This window comes from Zeus faber, assembly GCF_960531495.2.
Source record: "Zeus faber genome assembly, chromosome: 17".
NCBI classification, from domain to species: domain Eukaryota; kingdom Metazoa; phylum Chordata; class Actinopteri; order Zeiformes; family Zeidae; genus Zeus; species Zeus faber.
Genome location: NC_137204.1, coordinates 17,510,506 through 17,524,684, shown reverse-complemented (window position 1 = coordinate 17,524,684; position 14,179 = coordinate 17,510,506). Strand labels below are relative to the sequence as shown.

At 46.4% G+C, this 14,179-nt stretch overlaps 1 protein-coding gene across 1 annotated transcript; it reads left to right on the top strand.

The window, feature by feature from the left end:
• Positions 1-534: 534 nt before the first annotated feature.
• Positions 535-9,674, top strand: zbtb7c (zinc finger and BTB domain containing 7C). The gene is made up of 4 exons (XM_080018249.1): positions 535-606; positions 5,963-6,691; positions 6,800-7,479; positions 7,906-9,674. Exons 2-4 carry the CDS (start codon positions 5,990-5,992, stop codon positions 8,504-8,506), a joined length of 1,983 nt encoding a protein of 660 aa, XP_079874375.1. The 5' UTR covers positions 535-606; positions 5,963-5,989; the 3' UTR covers positions 8,507-9,674.
• The last annotated feature ends 4,505 nt before the right edge of the window (positions 9,675-14,179 follow it).

Sequence of the window (14,179 nt, the reverse complement as noted above, 5' to 3'; positions counted from 1 at the left end):
GGGTGTCTGCGCCATGGGCTTATTACACAGTGCGCTTAAACTTGTGTTGTGGAGGAGGATGGGGTATTATTATCTTCCAGCTACCCACCCTGCTATAAAAACTAGTGGTGCGACATCTCCACAGTGCAGTGCTGTTGCCCGCCCTCCCTTCCTCCCTCGCTCTCTCTCCCTCTCTCTCTCTCTCTCTCTCTCTCTCTCTCTCTCTCTCTCTCTCTCTCGCCCTCCCTCCCTCCCTCTCTCCCTACACACAACAAGAGGCTGGTTCTAAACTCCACACCAGCCTCAGCTACAGAGAGAAAGAGAGAGCCACACTCTCCTCTCCGCTCGTCCGCCGCTTCTCCTCCTTTATCTCAATGGATATTCCTCCCTCCGGGGCGGTTTTTGATTGTTTTGTGAATGGGCGTCCATGGAGCTTGTGAATGGACCGACGGCTCGGCTGACAGACTGACTGACTGACTGACCGACTGACTGACTGACCGACCGACTGACGGACGGACGGACGGCGGTTCCCCCGAACGGAGGGCGATGCTGAGAGGTCACCCCGGGAGCAGCGCAGCTTCTTAGCATTCTGGGAATACAAACACAAGAGAAGCGGCATCTCGAAAGGTACGGCGTGTGTGTGTGTGTGTGTGTGTGTGTGTGTGTGTGTGTGTGTGTGTGTGTGTGTGTGTGTGTGTGTGTGTGTGTGTGTGAGGGACGCTGTGGGACGCATCGAGACGTGGAAATGTGTGTCCAAGGCTTAAGTTTTGGGAGTGTGCATTCAAGTGCGTAGAGATGTATGCGTGCGTGCGTGTGTGTGTGTGTGTGTGTGTGCGTGCGCGTGTGTGTGTGTGTGTGTGTGGGCGCTCACGCATCTTCAGCATTATTTGTCACATTGCTCTGTGTGTGAGCGTAGTGTCACGTATAAAGGGATATCGTGTTGTGGAGGTGGAGGTGCTCAGTTTTCACATCCATGCTGCTCACTCAACTATGATGCAGTGATAATAGAACTTTTGTCGTCTGCAGAAAAGGCTGTGACAGGTGCCTCGCTGCTATAAAGTCCTGATAAAAAAAAAAAAAGCACCCGGCATAGCAACAGGTGCTTCAGAATTCGGTCTCGGAAATTCACTCCAACCACCGTTATGCAGGGAGCAGGACTATGCGCTCACCGGAGATTAAACGAATAAACAAAGCAAATGGGGAACGTGAGAAGAGGCGGGGGGGGGGGGAGAGAGAGAGAAAAAAAACAAAAAAAACATGTTATGGATTTGCAGTCGAGCTGTAAATTATTGTTTATGCTGCGTTTGTTGCTCATGGACGTCTCGCCTCATGCAGTGACAAAATCTCACAACCCGTGTTGTCATTACTATTGTTTACTAGTTTTTGTTGTTCTTCATTTCGCTGTTTGGGACTTCTCACCGTCCACTTTGTGAGGATTCTAAAATCTATTTCTAAATTCACATCACTTATAAGGTGGAGGCGACAATGGGAATATTCGTCCAATGTCACACCATTTAAGGTACCAAAGCTTGAAAATGTTTTTGATATGTTGAAGTTTTATATCTAAAGTGGATCAAATATTTAAATAGCACAGTAGCTGCCGTTCCCTCCAGACAGATTTGATTTAAATTTTCCTGATGTCACGCGTCCTCACTGTACGTGTCACCGCTCAGCGATAAAATTATTGGCACAAAGTGACTGAATCCAACAGGCGGTTCGTCAATAAACAGCAGAATTCTACGTGTGATGACGTCTCCATTCAGGTGTTAGAAAACGACGTTATGTTACCACGCGCTACACGTCTTTGACCCTGTAACGCAGCCATAACAATAGTTTACTGTTGCAACAGCTTCATTGTGATATGTGCCACATTATTTTCAATTATTTTATTTGTTATATATACAGAATATATACTGTATATATATGATTTAGCCTACGTTCTTTAGTTTGTTTCCGGCTTTATACTAACACCAAATAAGGGAAAGTATCCGCTGATGTGGAAAAAATAGAAAATTGCAATAATAATAATAATAATAATAATAATAATAGCTTTATTAATAACTATCCTTTGATTTGCTGACACTGACAATCAATATTTACGACTGAACTTTTGTTTCACAAGACAATTTAAGACTGGAATCACTTTATGTTACATCATTTGTTTTGGAATGGTTTTAAGGCGGAACAGACAAATAATAATAATAATAATAATAATAATAATGATAATAATAATAATAATAATAATAATACTGCATGCTAGTACGTTCATATGTTAATCAAGTAAAATTAATTCGCTCTCTCTGTTAACAATCGGTAAGTTGGCACTATTAGCAATGACTTTCACAGATGCAATTATTATTTGGATTTTTTGGTATATCAAATACAATTATTATTATATAAAGTTTTATTCTACAATTTGCTGCTCTCACCCTCAATCTGCAAACAGAAGCAAACCCATTCCCACAAACGCCCCCCGACTGGTACAAAGAAGCAACCACTCAACGTGTAAATTAGAATTGATAATTAACTGACGTCCACTACGTTCACATAAACTACTCCTTTGCAAAATATTTACACTGACAGTAAACATTTCGCGGCGCCGACATAACAACTTTTAATTGACCCCACGCCCCGGACCAAGACCCGCTGGCTCCAAACGAATGCACTCACTGGTTTTTAAAAACCGACCGGGTGTCTCCCAGACAGACAGGTGTCAAACGAGCCTTTTGCTCTTAATAAGGGCTTTGCATTTTGGCTGTCAACCCTCCGCATTGTCTTTTTTTTTTTTTGCCCGAGCAATTGCCCACCCGTGACAGTAGTTGGGGTGGTGTTTGCTGTGGGTAGTGTGTGACAGGAGTGAACTTGGCTTTGAGGGCCGGTGAGTCAGGTGGACGTGCTGGCCTGACGGGGGTAAACCCGGGCTTTAGCTGCTGTGCCTTCCAGGCCAATTGAGTGTCTGTTTGTGACAGGGGCTGAGATGGACATTAGCTGTTGATTTCGTGGCTGGAGCGGTCGGGACGTCTGTACCCTGGGCATAATGATGGCAGAGCTGCAAGAGCCACAAAGAACAAAATAAATAGAGGAGGGGAGGAGAGGGGAGAGGAGGGGAAAGGAGAGCGGACGGGGAGGGGAGGCAGGAGCAGAAAGGGTGGGGTGAGGGGGGACAAGGGGAGAGAGGAGAGGAAACGAGGGGGCAGGGGAGGTGATGGGGAGGACGGGAGGGGAGAGGAGGGAGGAGGAGAAGAAAAAGGGGAGGGGATGAGGGGGGGGTGGGAAAAGGAAGGAGAGGAGGAGAGGGGATGAGAGGGGAGGGGAGGGGACGAGGGGGGAGGAGAGGAGAGTAGGAGAGGAGACGACAGAGGTAAAGGGAAGAGGAGGATGGCGCGCCGCATAGGGGGGAGGAGGTGGAGAGGAGAGGACACCGGGAGGAGGTGACAGATGATTTGGGGGGGTGTCTGGACGGAGGGACTGAGCAGAGAGCGTCGCTGACTCAGTGAGACATGACAGGGCCCGAGCAGCAGAGGGAGGGAGGGAGGGAGGGAGGGAGGGAGGGTCACTTTAATGACTTAACCCCCACTTTAATAACCCAACTTTCACTTTAATAACTGCTTCGTGTTCACTACGCCACCGCCACCTGTTCATACAACCCCGTTTGATCCGTGTGGTTTTGCTGCACCTTGTGATGATCTGGTATTTAGCAGACGTTCATGAAAGGGCGTCAGGGGGGTTATGATGACTGAATAACGACGACGGCGAAATTTGTTTTGAGCATTTGTAACAGCATGCGTTATAAAAAAAAAAAAAAAAAGGTTTTGAATATGCAAATTACTTTTTTTTTTTTTGTGGTGAAATAATATTCAGACAATAAAAAAGTTAGACCCAAAAATGGTGGACTTAACGTCAATTTTACTTCACGCAAATCACATTTCTCAGTTGTACCAACTAACTTTTTTAAAACTGCTGGCTGCCGCCGCTCGCTTAAATGGTTCCTCTGTGTGAACGTAAATCTTTTCTCCGCATTCCCGTCTGCCTCTGTATGAGGGGAAAACACTGGCGCACTAAAATAAGAATGATCACACTCCCTCCCAGACTCTCACCACTGGCGTCCCCACCCTGTGCCACTGTGCTGGGTGGGGGCTGCCCGAAGGGTTATGGCTCTTAAACTGATGAAATGTCACTCCGGGACCTCGCGGTGGGAAAGCTGTGCCCTCCTCCGCCTCCCTGTCTATGTGGCACATCCTCCTCAGATCCTCTCCACGGTGTAATTAGGGGCTGGCCGCTAAGAGTCCGCGTTGGCTGGCGGCAGCCGGGGGGGTGTGGGGGTGGGGTGAAACAGTGGGGACGGAGGGGCGCGGCGCTCCGGTCGGGGGGCACCGGGGGCGAACGAACGCTCACGGCAGCGCGTGTCCCCCGTAGCTCCATGAGCGAGGCAGCGCAAACGGACCACAGCAGGGTTGGCCGAGCACCTCTCTCCGTCACTCTCTCCCTCCTCCCCCCACCCTTCTCATCCACTCGCTGTTGTTCCAAGCTCGGCACTTATTGTTTGCCTTGGCAGGGTGTTCCAGGGAGGGGCCCCCGCGCCGTGTTTGTGCAACCTGTTAGGGAACTTTTATGGCCATCTGATATCTCCCCTTATCCTCATCGGAGTCTTTCACAACTTACCTACTGTGGGCTTTTACTGATGTGGACAGGAAAAAAAGGGATAATAATGCTGTTTTACAGCAACCGTAAACCGAGCGCACCGCTGCTCTCCTCCATGTGACGTTTATCTCTTAGCGGATCTCACCCTACACTTCGCGCGTGAATCGAGGGAACACTAACGGTTCATGCAACATATGCTCGCGATCGTAAACGCATCACAGTCCATCGGCTGTCCATTCCGGCGGAGCGCCTCTCCCACTTGACGCCGTGCCATGAGCCTCGCTGTTGCGAGTTTCCCGTCAAAGTTGTTGCAGCGCGGGGTCTGAGGGTCTTTATTTGATACCGCCACCCCCACTATAGGCATTTTTAATTACGTCTTCACCGTATCACTGATATTAACACGGCAACAGTTTCCTAGCAACAACGCGGACAAGAATACACTACGCATTTGATTGGTATTCAACTTGTGTACCTGGTACATTAAGGGCTTTTCTGAAATAGTTTTATACGATGTACCGCAGCAGGAATGAGAGAGCGGAGGACACGGGGTGCGTGTCGATGTGGCCGCAGCCCAGGTCCGTTTGGAGGCCGTCAACAATGCAGCTGTGGCAAACGGGACGGCTTCAAAGTATTTATCTACACATGCCTGGAGTGACCGCTGAGTGTGGACGGCTAAGTTTAAACTCTATTCATAGACGTGAATGAATGAGCACGTTGCCAGAGGCAGTTTTTACCATTGACTGTAAACACCAGAGTGAATCAAAAGGTAGAACCTCAGGCGTCCGTGGTGAAAAAAAAAAAGAAAACACAATTGAGCAAATGCCAATTCAGACATGGAAACCACAGCATGTAAATCAAGGAACGGATATTCGACAAACTGTACGACGGCCTTGGATACTACATCTGCAGTGCAATCTAACTCAACCCCGGCACGCACGCATGCACACACACAGACACACACACAGACACACACACACACACACACACACACACACAGACACAGACACACACACAGACACACACACACACACATACATCCGAAACTCTTATCCTTGTAATGCAAGACTCGTGTCTTACGTTCTTTCATAATGAGCTTTGTTCAAGTCATCACTTGTTGCTGATTTTGGAGGAGGGCATTTGACGGTACACGCTACTATAGAGGTAGATTGTTTCATTACCACAGCTATTCAAAACTGCATTCATTTCATAACAATATCAATATCACAACTTCTCCTGTGCCTCTCCTTAAACTGGGATTTTTAAAAGAAAAAGCTCATAAAATAACCCGCCAGCACGACGACCGACCTTCCCATCTGACGTGATGTTTGTGTTCCGCACTCAGATTCGGGAGACGGACACAGGGGGGAGCATGGCCCACCACAGAGCAGAGGACCTGATCGGGATCCCCTTCCCGAACCACAGCAGCGACGTCCTGTGCAGCCTGAACGAGCAGCGGCGCGACGGGCTCCTCTGCGACGTCGTCCTCATCGTTCAGGACCACGAGTACCGCACGCACCGCTCCGTCCTGGCCGCCTGCAGCCAGTACTTCAAGAAGCTCTTCACCGTGGCCGGCGGCCCCGGCGGCGGGGACCACCAGCGAACGGCGGCGGTGTACGAAATCGACTTTGTGGAGCCGGAGTCTCTGACGGCCATCCTGGAGTTTGCCTACACGTCCACCTTGACGGTGACCGCCTCCAACGTCAAGGAGATTCTCAACGCGGCGCAGATGCTGGAGATCCCGTGCATCATCAACGTCTGCCTGGAGATCATGGACACCGGCGGCGGAGGCGCCGGCATCGGGGAGGACGAGGGGGAGGAGGACGAGGATGAGGAAGAGGATGCAGACGAAGATGAGGAGGAAGAGGATGAGGAGGACGCAGGGTCTCGGAATCTGCTGGAGGAGGACGAGGACAACGGCAGCGAGAGGTCCACCCAGTCGTCCGAAAGCAGGGGGGAGCCCCACGAGAGAGAGGACTCCCCCCCTCCCAGCACCTCACAGTACCACCACAAGTACAACCTCCACAGAAAGCCCAGACAACCCCAGTCCCCGGACACAATGAGAGGGAAACAGGTACGCGTCACATTTATTTGTTATTGCGACTTGTCTTTTTTGTATTTTAATAGATTTCCTTGGAAATGAGTTGTGAATGAGCCGACACCTTGTGTCTCTGTGTTGCAGGAGGCCATGGAGAGTCGAGCCCTGAAGGACTTCTCCATCGAATCTCTCCTCCAGGAGGGCTTGTATCCCCGCCTGTCGGCACTGGACAAGAGGGCAAACTTCTCCCCTCTGCTGCCCAGTTTCTACCCCTCCATGTGGGCCGCGGAGTTCCCCGGCTTCCCTCAGCAGCTTCTCGACTCGGGCCGCCACCACCAGCAGCACCCCGCCGCCAGGGCGGGGCCACCCCAAACTCGGCACAAGCCCACGCCGGGTGCCTCGCCGCTCGAGAACTCCAGGCCTCTGGATCTGGCCGTAAAGCGGGAGGTCATTAAGGAGGAAATGAAAGAGGAGATCCCGACCGGCCTGATTCACGGGGACTACCTGAAGGAGTTTGTCAGTTCCAGTCTGGGCGGCGCCATGAACCCGGGTTCGGTGTCTTTAGAGGGCCACCCGCTGGGCCCAATCAAAGACGAGGCTGACTTCCGGTCGTACCTGAGTTTTCTGAGCTCTGCGTCGCAGCTGGGTGCTTTGTTTCCGCCGTGGCAGCTGGAGGAGGAAAGAAAGATGAAGCCGAAGGCGTCGCAGCAATGCCCCATCTGCAACAAGGTCATCCAGGGGGCGGGGAAACTACCCAGGCACATGAGAACGCACACCGGAGAGAAGCCATACATGTGCACAATCTGTGAAGTACGGTTCACCAGGTATGTGAACAATAAGCTTGTCATGTTACAATCACCCGGTCTTGCTATGAAGTCACAGAAATGAATTTAGATTTCACAAGTCTGGGTCTCTTAAAATGGACCGTGACTCATTGAAGGTTAGCGAAAAATGCTCAAATGTAAGGATCATCTTTTTATTGTGTTATATTTGACTCATCTGTGACCTGCCAAATTGGCGAGAGTACAGTGACTACAGCATTTGCAATGGCCTCGCAAGACATGATGATATTCATGTTCAAACACTGAATAATGATTCAAAACGGCATCGTAACGTTTAGTGTCAGTGTTAGATAGTCAGTCAATAGGGCAGGCAGCGCTTGACTCAACACAGACTGTGATAATTTGCGCTAACAGTGCCACCTACGTGTACAGTACGACACTGACAAATTGTCCTGTCAAATTCCCCAGGCAAGACAAACTGAAGATTCACATGAGGAAGCACACGGGCGAGCGCCCCTACATCTGCCTGCACTGCAACTCCAAGTTCGTCCACAACTACGACCTGAAGAACCACCTGCGCATCCACACGGGCGTGCGTCCGTACCAGTGTGAGCACTGCTACAAGAGCTTCACGCGCTCCGACCACCTGCACCGGCACATCAAGAGACAGAGCTGCCGCATCTCCCGGCCCAGGCGGGGACGCAAGCCGGCCGCCTGGCGGTCGTCCGCCGCGGCCGGCAACTTCCTGTGCCCGCCGACCGCCGCCGCCAACCGCTTCGAGGAGAACGGGCTGAACTCCGCCTACCAGGGGATCAAGGGTCACGGCCTGGGGGAGATGAACGGCCTCGCCAACCGGGGCCTGGGGTACAACGGCAGGGAGGGCAGGGAAGAGCGGCGTGCGGAGGGGAAGCACAGGGCGGAGGAGGGGATGGGGCGGCAGAGGGGGATGTTTGCCTTCACCCTGGCGGGGGAAGAAGTTCTGAGCCACTCGCCGTTCTACGCGACGACCTCTGACCCATGGACCATGAGACTGGAGCGCGCTCCGCCGATACCCGAGCCGGCTAACTAAAAAAAACAAAACAAACAAACACACGAAAGCTAGTCTCTATTTTTTTGGTCTATCCTGTTGTGGAAAGGTAAGGCACCGGAACATGTCTTGAAGGGGATATCAATAATGGTTATTTTAAAAACCGGATAAGAAAATTGGAAAGAAATTACAGCTGCAGAGTCATCCTGTTTCAAAGCTGCTTCGATCCCTTGATTTGGGAGCATTTAACAAGAGGCAAACACAATCAAAGTGATCAATTTATATTTTTCTAAGACGGAAACCCCAAATAGAATACTGTATTTTTATTTGCCTTATTGTGATTTTTGTTTAACTGCTGAGTGAAATAAATGATGCACCTATTCTCTATGAAGAATGACAAATTTGATGAACTATACATATGTTGTTTAACCCCAAAAAAACACTTTCCTATTTGTTACACTTTTGATTAGTGACTAAAATGAATGTAAAGCCAATTCTTATCAAGGTCTAAACTTATCAGCTAAGAAAAAAAAGTCAGAAAAATATTGGAATACTAAAAATTCACCAGCTATTTTTTTAATGTTTGAAATGTGTTCAATTACAAAAAAGGCGTGTTGAAGAAACGGTTCGCTCAACCGCGAGGCACAATGTTTATTTAAAATTTTCAACACCGTTATTTAATAATATTCAACGACAAAATTAATCCACTTGAAGTTTTGTTTGTGAAATTAAAAAAAAAAAAAAAAAAGATCTGTTAATTATAATCTACTGCCTTGTTATGGTTTAAGCTTTTTGTCTGCACTATTGTACATAGACACAAATATTTGGCCATGGTGGTGTTACTAATTGCTGTCGCATTGCTCATGATCTTTAAATGTGTTGAAGAAACTTTCCAAAGATGTGGAGTTTGATATTTCACAAACTTGAATAAGCCTCGTTTTAATGTTTATGAATACGTGTCTTAAGATGTATATTTCGGACTAATCGACCGTCGCTTTAGCTGTGTAATGCTTGTGTTTTCTGTCGTAAAGCAACAGGGTTTCAGCCCTTTTTTTTCTTCACATATTGTTCATTTCTGATTTATGTTATACAATTGTTGCTTTGAAATTGTTCCAATTGAAATGGGAAAATATTTTCTTGCTATATATGTGTATTTAAATGAATGAGCCTTGGCTATATTTTGCAAAATCTGTTTTATAAAGACACTAAATACATAAATTGCTTATGGTCCAGAAGTGATTGTTAGTCTGTGTGTGTGTGTATGTGTGTGTGTGTGTGTGTGTGTGTGTGTGTGTGTGTGTGTGTGTGTGTTTGAGTGTGTGTGTGTGTGCGTGCGTGTGTGTGTGCGTGCATGCGTGTGTGTCAGCGCTATATATTCACACAAATTCAAGTTCACAAATTCACATTCACGCCTCATTAGCGAAAAAGAAGGAAATAATGAAAATCACTTGATCTAATCAGTTACGGGTGGCATTACAGTGAATGTCTGTCAGATGTTATGAAGAAGTATTCAAATTAAAATTTGGATCAAAATCTACTTCCATCCTCAGCAAAGTACTGCTGCTAGAAATATCCGATACTAGGATGGGTAAATGCAGAGAACTCATTTCCCCCATCGGCATTATCAAAGTATACCATTTTTTTAATTATAAAATACAAATAAATATGTGGGTTTACCTTTAGAATAATGGTATTTTTCTTCCATTTCTTCAAACAGCCGTCGTTCCCCTACAAATGAGAGGAATTGTTTTAATCTCATTTCTCGATCCTCCTCTCAATCCAGATCACTAGATTTATTCACTAGTTTAAGGCCATTTTTTATTTGTACTGTTTGAACATGGGGTAGTGATATAATTTCTTTGTATATTCTACTAAAAACCTATACTTAAATAACATTTTTCTACGCCACTTAGAACGAGGCGAACTTTGTGAACTCAAATGATTAAAATGCATTCCAATAAAACATATTTCACCCTGCGAAATGAGGCGACAAATTATAAATTACAAATGATGAATGACTAATCGGGAGGGGAGGGCCGCGAAACACTGTGAGAATATTAGAGCGGAAGGGAGACACAGAGGTACAACGAAAAACGGGGCGGGCGAAAAAAGACTGAAACACAAAAAAAGAAAACCCTCCCGACACACAGATGGGCCATCGGAGCCTTGAAAGGAGAGAGAGAGGATGAACAGGGGAAGTGTCCTGGTTCACCTGACACTGTTGTGTGTCTGCCATTGAAACAGGCAGACCGTGACGAAAATAGAGAGCCAATAACAACGGTGATATCGACGACAATAATAATAATAAGTAGGCCGACGCCACAGCCAGCCCAGAGAAGCTTAATCATTAGTAGAGAACAATCTTCATATGGGTTTTAGATTGCAACTGTGTTTCTCTTTTGATGTTTTTAAATGTATTAGCACATAATCACATCGTTATAATAATAATAATAATAATAATAATAATAATAATAATAATATATATATATATATTATTTTTATTATTATTTTTTTGCAATTATAAAACTCACAAAATCCCAAACTTTACACTTACAGGTTATTTTCGGGATTAGCGATATCCTAGACAGCGTTTCCGTTATCCTCTAATTGCCGGTTTTTGACCGGAAAATCTGTTGAAGTCCGACATGTTTAAAATTTCCGGTCATAATGTCCGGTGTAAATATTTCCTTCCAAGCACAATTTTAATTAGTGCTGGGTGGATCGCTTTGATTTCAAAAAGTTCCGCAAATCTGTTCATTTCCGCGCTCCGCAAGCTGCGACAGGAAGCCAATCCGTTTGGACGGTCCAAAGCTGACCTTTCACCTCTGGCCAATCGCGTTTGTCGATATAGAACTAAGCCCCGCCCCCCTGCCCGTGTGGACAGGTTGCGCTCGTGAACAAACACGCCGCGACGGAGCCGCGGCGTCTAGAACTCTCTAGAGGAGGAGCAGAAAGATGATGTGTCGTTGGGACACATACATCCATCGTTTGGTGTTTGTTTAGGATATAAGTATATATAAGTTCCGACCCAAAGCAGACGGTCAATAGTCATTGTGTAAGATGTGTCGAAGGGACGTCCCGACGAAGACGGACAACACCACAAACTTTATTGCTTATTTAGACCTATTTGTCATATTTATTTTGATTTGTATTTAAAAAATACATATACTTTTGTGAAACATTATCAAAGCGGCAGCACTTGTTACCTATTGTTCACGAACGGAAATTATTCGATTTCAAGTAGTAATATTTGTAACAATTATTATTATTAGTACATTTTTTTAAATAGCATTATTTTATTTTGAATATTTAATAAAAAATACTATACATCTACATGCCTTGATGATGTCATTCTCTATATATCCTGCTTATCAATTGTTTTTAAGCTCAATAAACACGGATAATATTTGACCGGAATTTTTTTTATGGGTGGAGCCACCCTCCTGAGGGCCCTAGTTCTGTGAGCCAATGGGGATTGAGCTTTACTCTGCATTCCATCGTATTTTTACTTTCACTCATTTCACCTTATCAGTCCACTAAAATCAGTTTCTCAACAAATTGTGACTCTTCACTCATATTAGATCTACACGGCCTTATTGAAAAGTTCGTCTCGACTTTCACCACGGTGTCCGCAGCAGCGCAGAGCTTGGAGCAGCGCGGGATACTGCAGATACTTCATTCAACCAATTATGGAAATGTCCCATCGTCTGCTGTTTCATCACAGACAATTGGTATTAATTCCTCTTTCTTTTAAAAGATTTGTGCTGGTCTCTGTAGCCAACAACTGAGCCCTTCCCATGGTTCGCTTCTAGCTTCCATGCTAGCGGGTCTGGTGGCGCTCCAGCCGTGGGTAGAGTAACCCAGATGGGGGCGGTTCTAGTTCTTATGTGTCAATGCTACTTAGTACTGAGACACCAAGCTGAACGGCTTGTTTTAGGACATTTTAGACTCAAAAATAACTGACTGAGTTGTCCAATTTCATAGTTTGTGTGTAAGTAGACCCATCAGGGACCCTAATATATGTGCAGAAGCGCTGAAAACGTGAGTGTGGTGTGGGGATGGAGTGGTTTGAGCAGCCACACCTGACCTGGATCTAGGTGATCGGGATCAGTGTGGCTGCATCCCTGTTGCTTATTGGTCGGTCTAACGAGCAGCAGGTAAAACCCCACTCATCCCCCCGCACACTCAGGATAGGAGCCCTGTCATGACACGTGCGATCTTCTCCCGGGGCTTATTCCAACTGTCCCACTCTCTACAATAAACTTGGTCTACAACCCTGTCTTCTGTGTCTCTGTGCCGGAGGTCCCCGAACACGCCACTTGGGTGGCGCGTGGTCGGAGATACTGCCACCGTGAGTTTTGCATAATAGGTCCCCTTTAAAGTTTTCTCCATCATGAACAGGTTAAATAATAAGTGTCTATATGAGGGCATTAATTAAACTTAAGTCAATATTTTATTGGATTTACAAACATGAATGCCAGTCATGGCAGGTAGCACAACACTATATAAGGGTAGAAAAGTACAAAAGTTTGATAATAAGCATATTTTCCTGATCTGACACCACCTTCTTCCTCTGGGTGGCGCCAGAGACTCATCACTTACTGCTGTTTATATACTGGGATACGGCTGCCTCACCTTTCCCTCTTCACCTTCTATCATGAGTCCTGCTATTGCTTAAATGTCTACTTTCCTTGTATCTAGAAAATGTTACATCAATTTAAAGGATGTGTGTGTAAGCTTTAGTGGCATTTAGCGGAAGGGACTTTGCAAAAACATGGAATATAATATTTTATTTTATAATATGATATATATATAAAAAAATCCAACAACTGTATTATCCCCATGAAAACGTGAACGGTTGTGTTTTCCTTAACTTAGAATGAGCCGCTTTAATCTACGCAGGGAGCGGGTCCGCCTCTACGGAGGCCGCCATGTTGCAGCGCCACGTTTTACAGTAGCCCAGGAGGGACAAACCCAACACCGGCTCTGGAAGGGGCCTTTCGCCTTCTTCGCGACCACCGCAGGTTCCCCTACAACCGCTTGGGAGGAGGGGGCGTTGAGGTGGCTGCGACCTGCCACCTCACCGCGAGATGCCGCTAAAACGCACACACGGTTTTTATTTCATTTGAAAACCAAAGGAAATTAAAAATCAAAAACAACACAAAGTTGCAGGACTTCTCTAAAAATGACGGCGGCGCCGCCACTTACGGGTTGAAACAATGCCCTTTCTTCAAGAGCTACTATTGACGGATAGCGCGGATTTTGTTTTGTCCAACAAAGCCACGCTGCCTACTTGACGATAAACGGGCTTTATCGTTTGGTTACAGTTGTCGTTTTTGGTTTTAATCGCGTTCTAATGCTGCGGTGGGAAAGGGAAGGTCCACTGTTGAAGGGCGGCCCCGAAAAACGGCTTAAAATCGGATCGGTCTGCCAAGTCTGAAACTTAAACCTAGTCAACACAAACTATATTGTAATGGATATTTTTGGCGTTTATTATTATTATTATTATTATTATTATTATTATTATTATTATTACTGGCAGAAGTGGTCCTTTAGTGCGCGTGGCAGAAGGACCCAAAACAATCTCGTCTTAGGGAATTCCTCGTTTGTAATAAATATAACATGGCCACACGCGCTCATTCCAACCTCAAACATTTCTCAAGAGTTTAACGAGAGGAATTTACAACTCGGCCACGACTGCCAGACACCAACTTT

Excerpts from the sequence above, each read along its gene's own strand:
- zbtb7c (XM_080018249.1), top strand. The coding sequence starts at position 5,990 with ATGGCCCACCACAGAGCAGAGGACCTGATCGGGATCCCCTTCCCGAAC. Across the intron at positions 6,692-6,799 it reads ACACAATGAGAGGGAAACAG|GAGGCCATGGAGAGTCGAGC; the intron begins GTACGCGTCACA and ends TCTGTGTTGCAG. Across the intron at positions 7,480-7,905 it reads TGTGAAGTACGGTTCACCAG|GCAAGACAAACTGAAGATTC; the intron begins GTATGTGAACAA and ends CAAATTCCCCAG.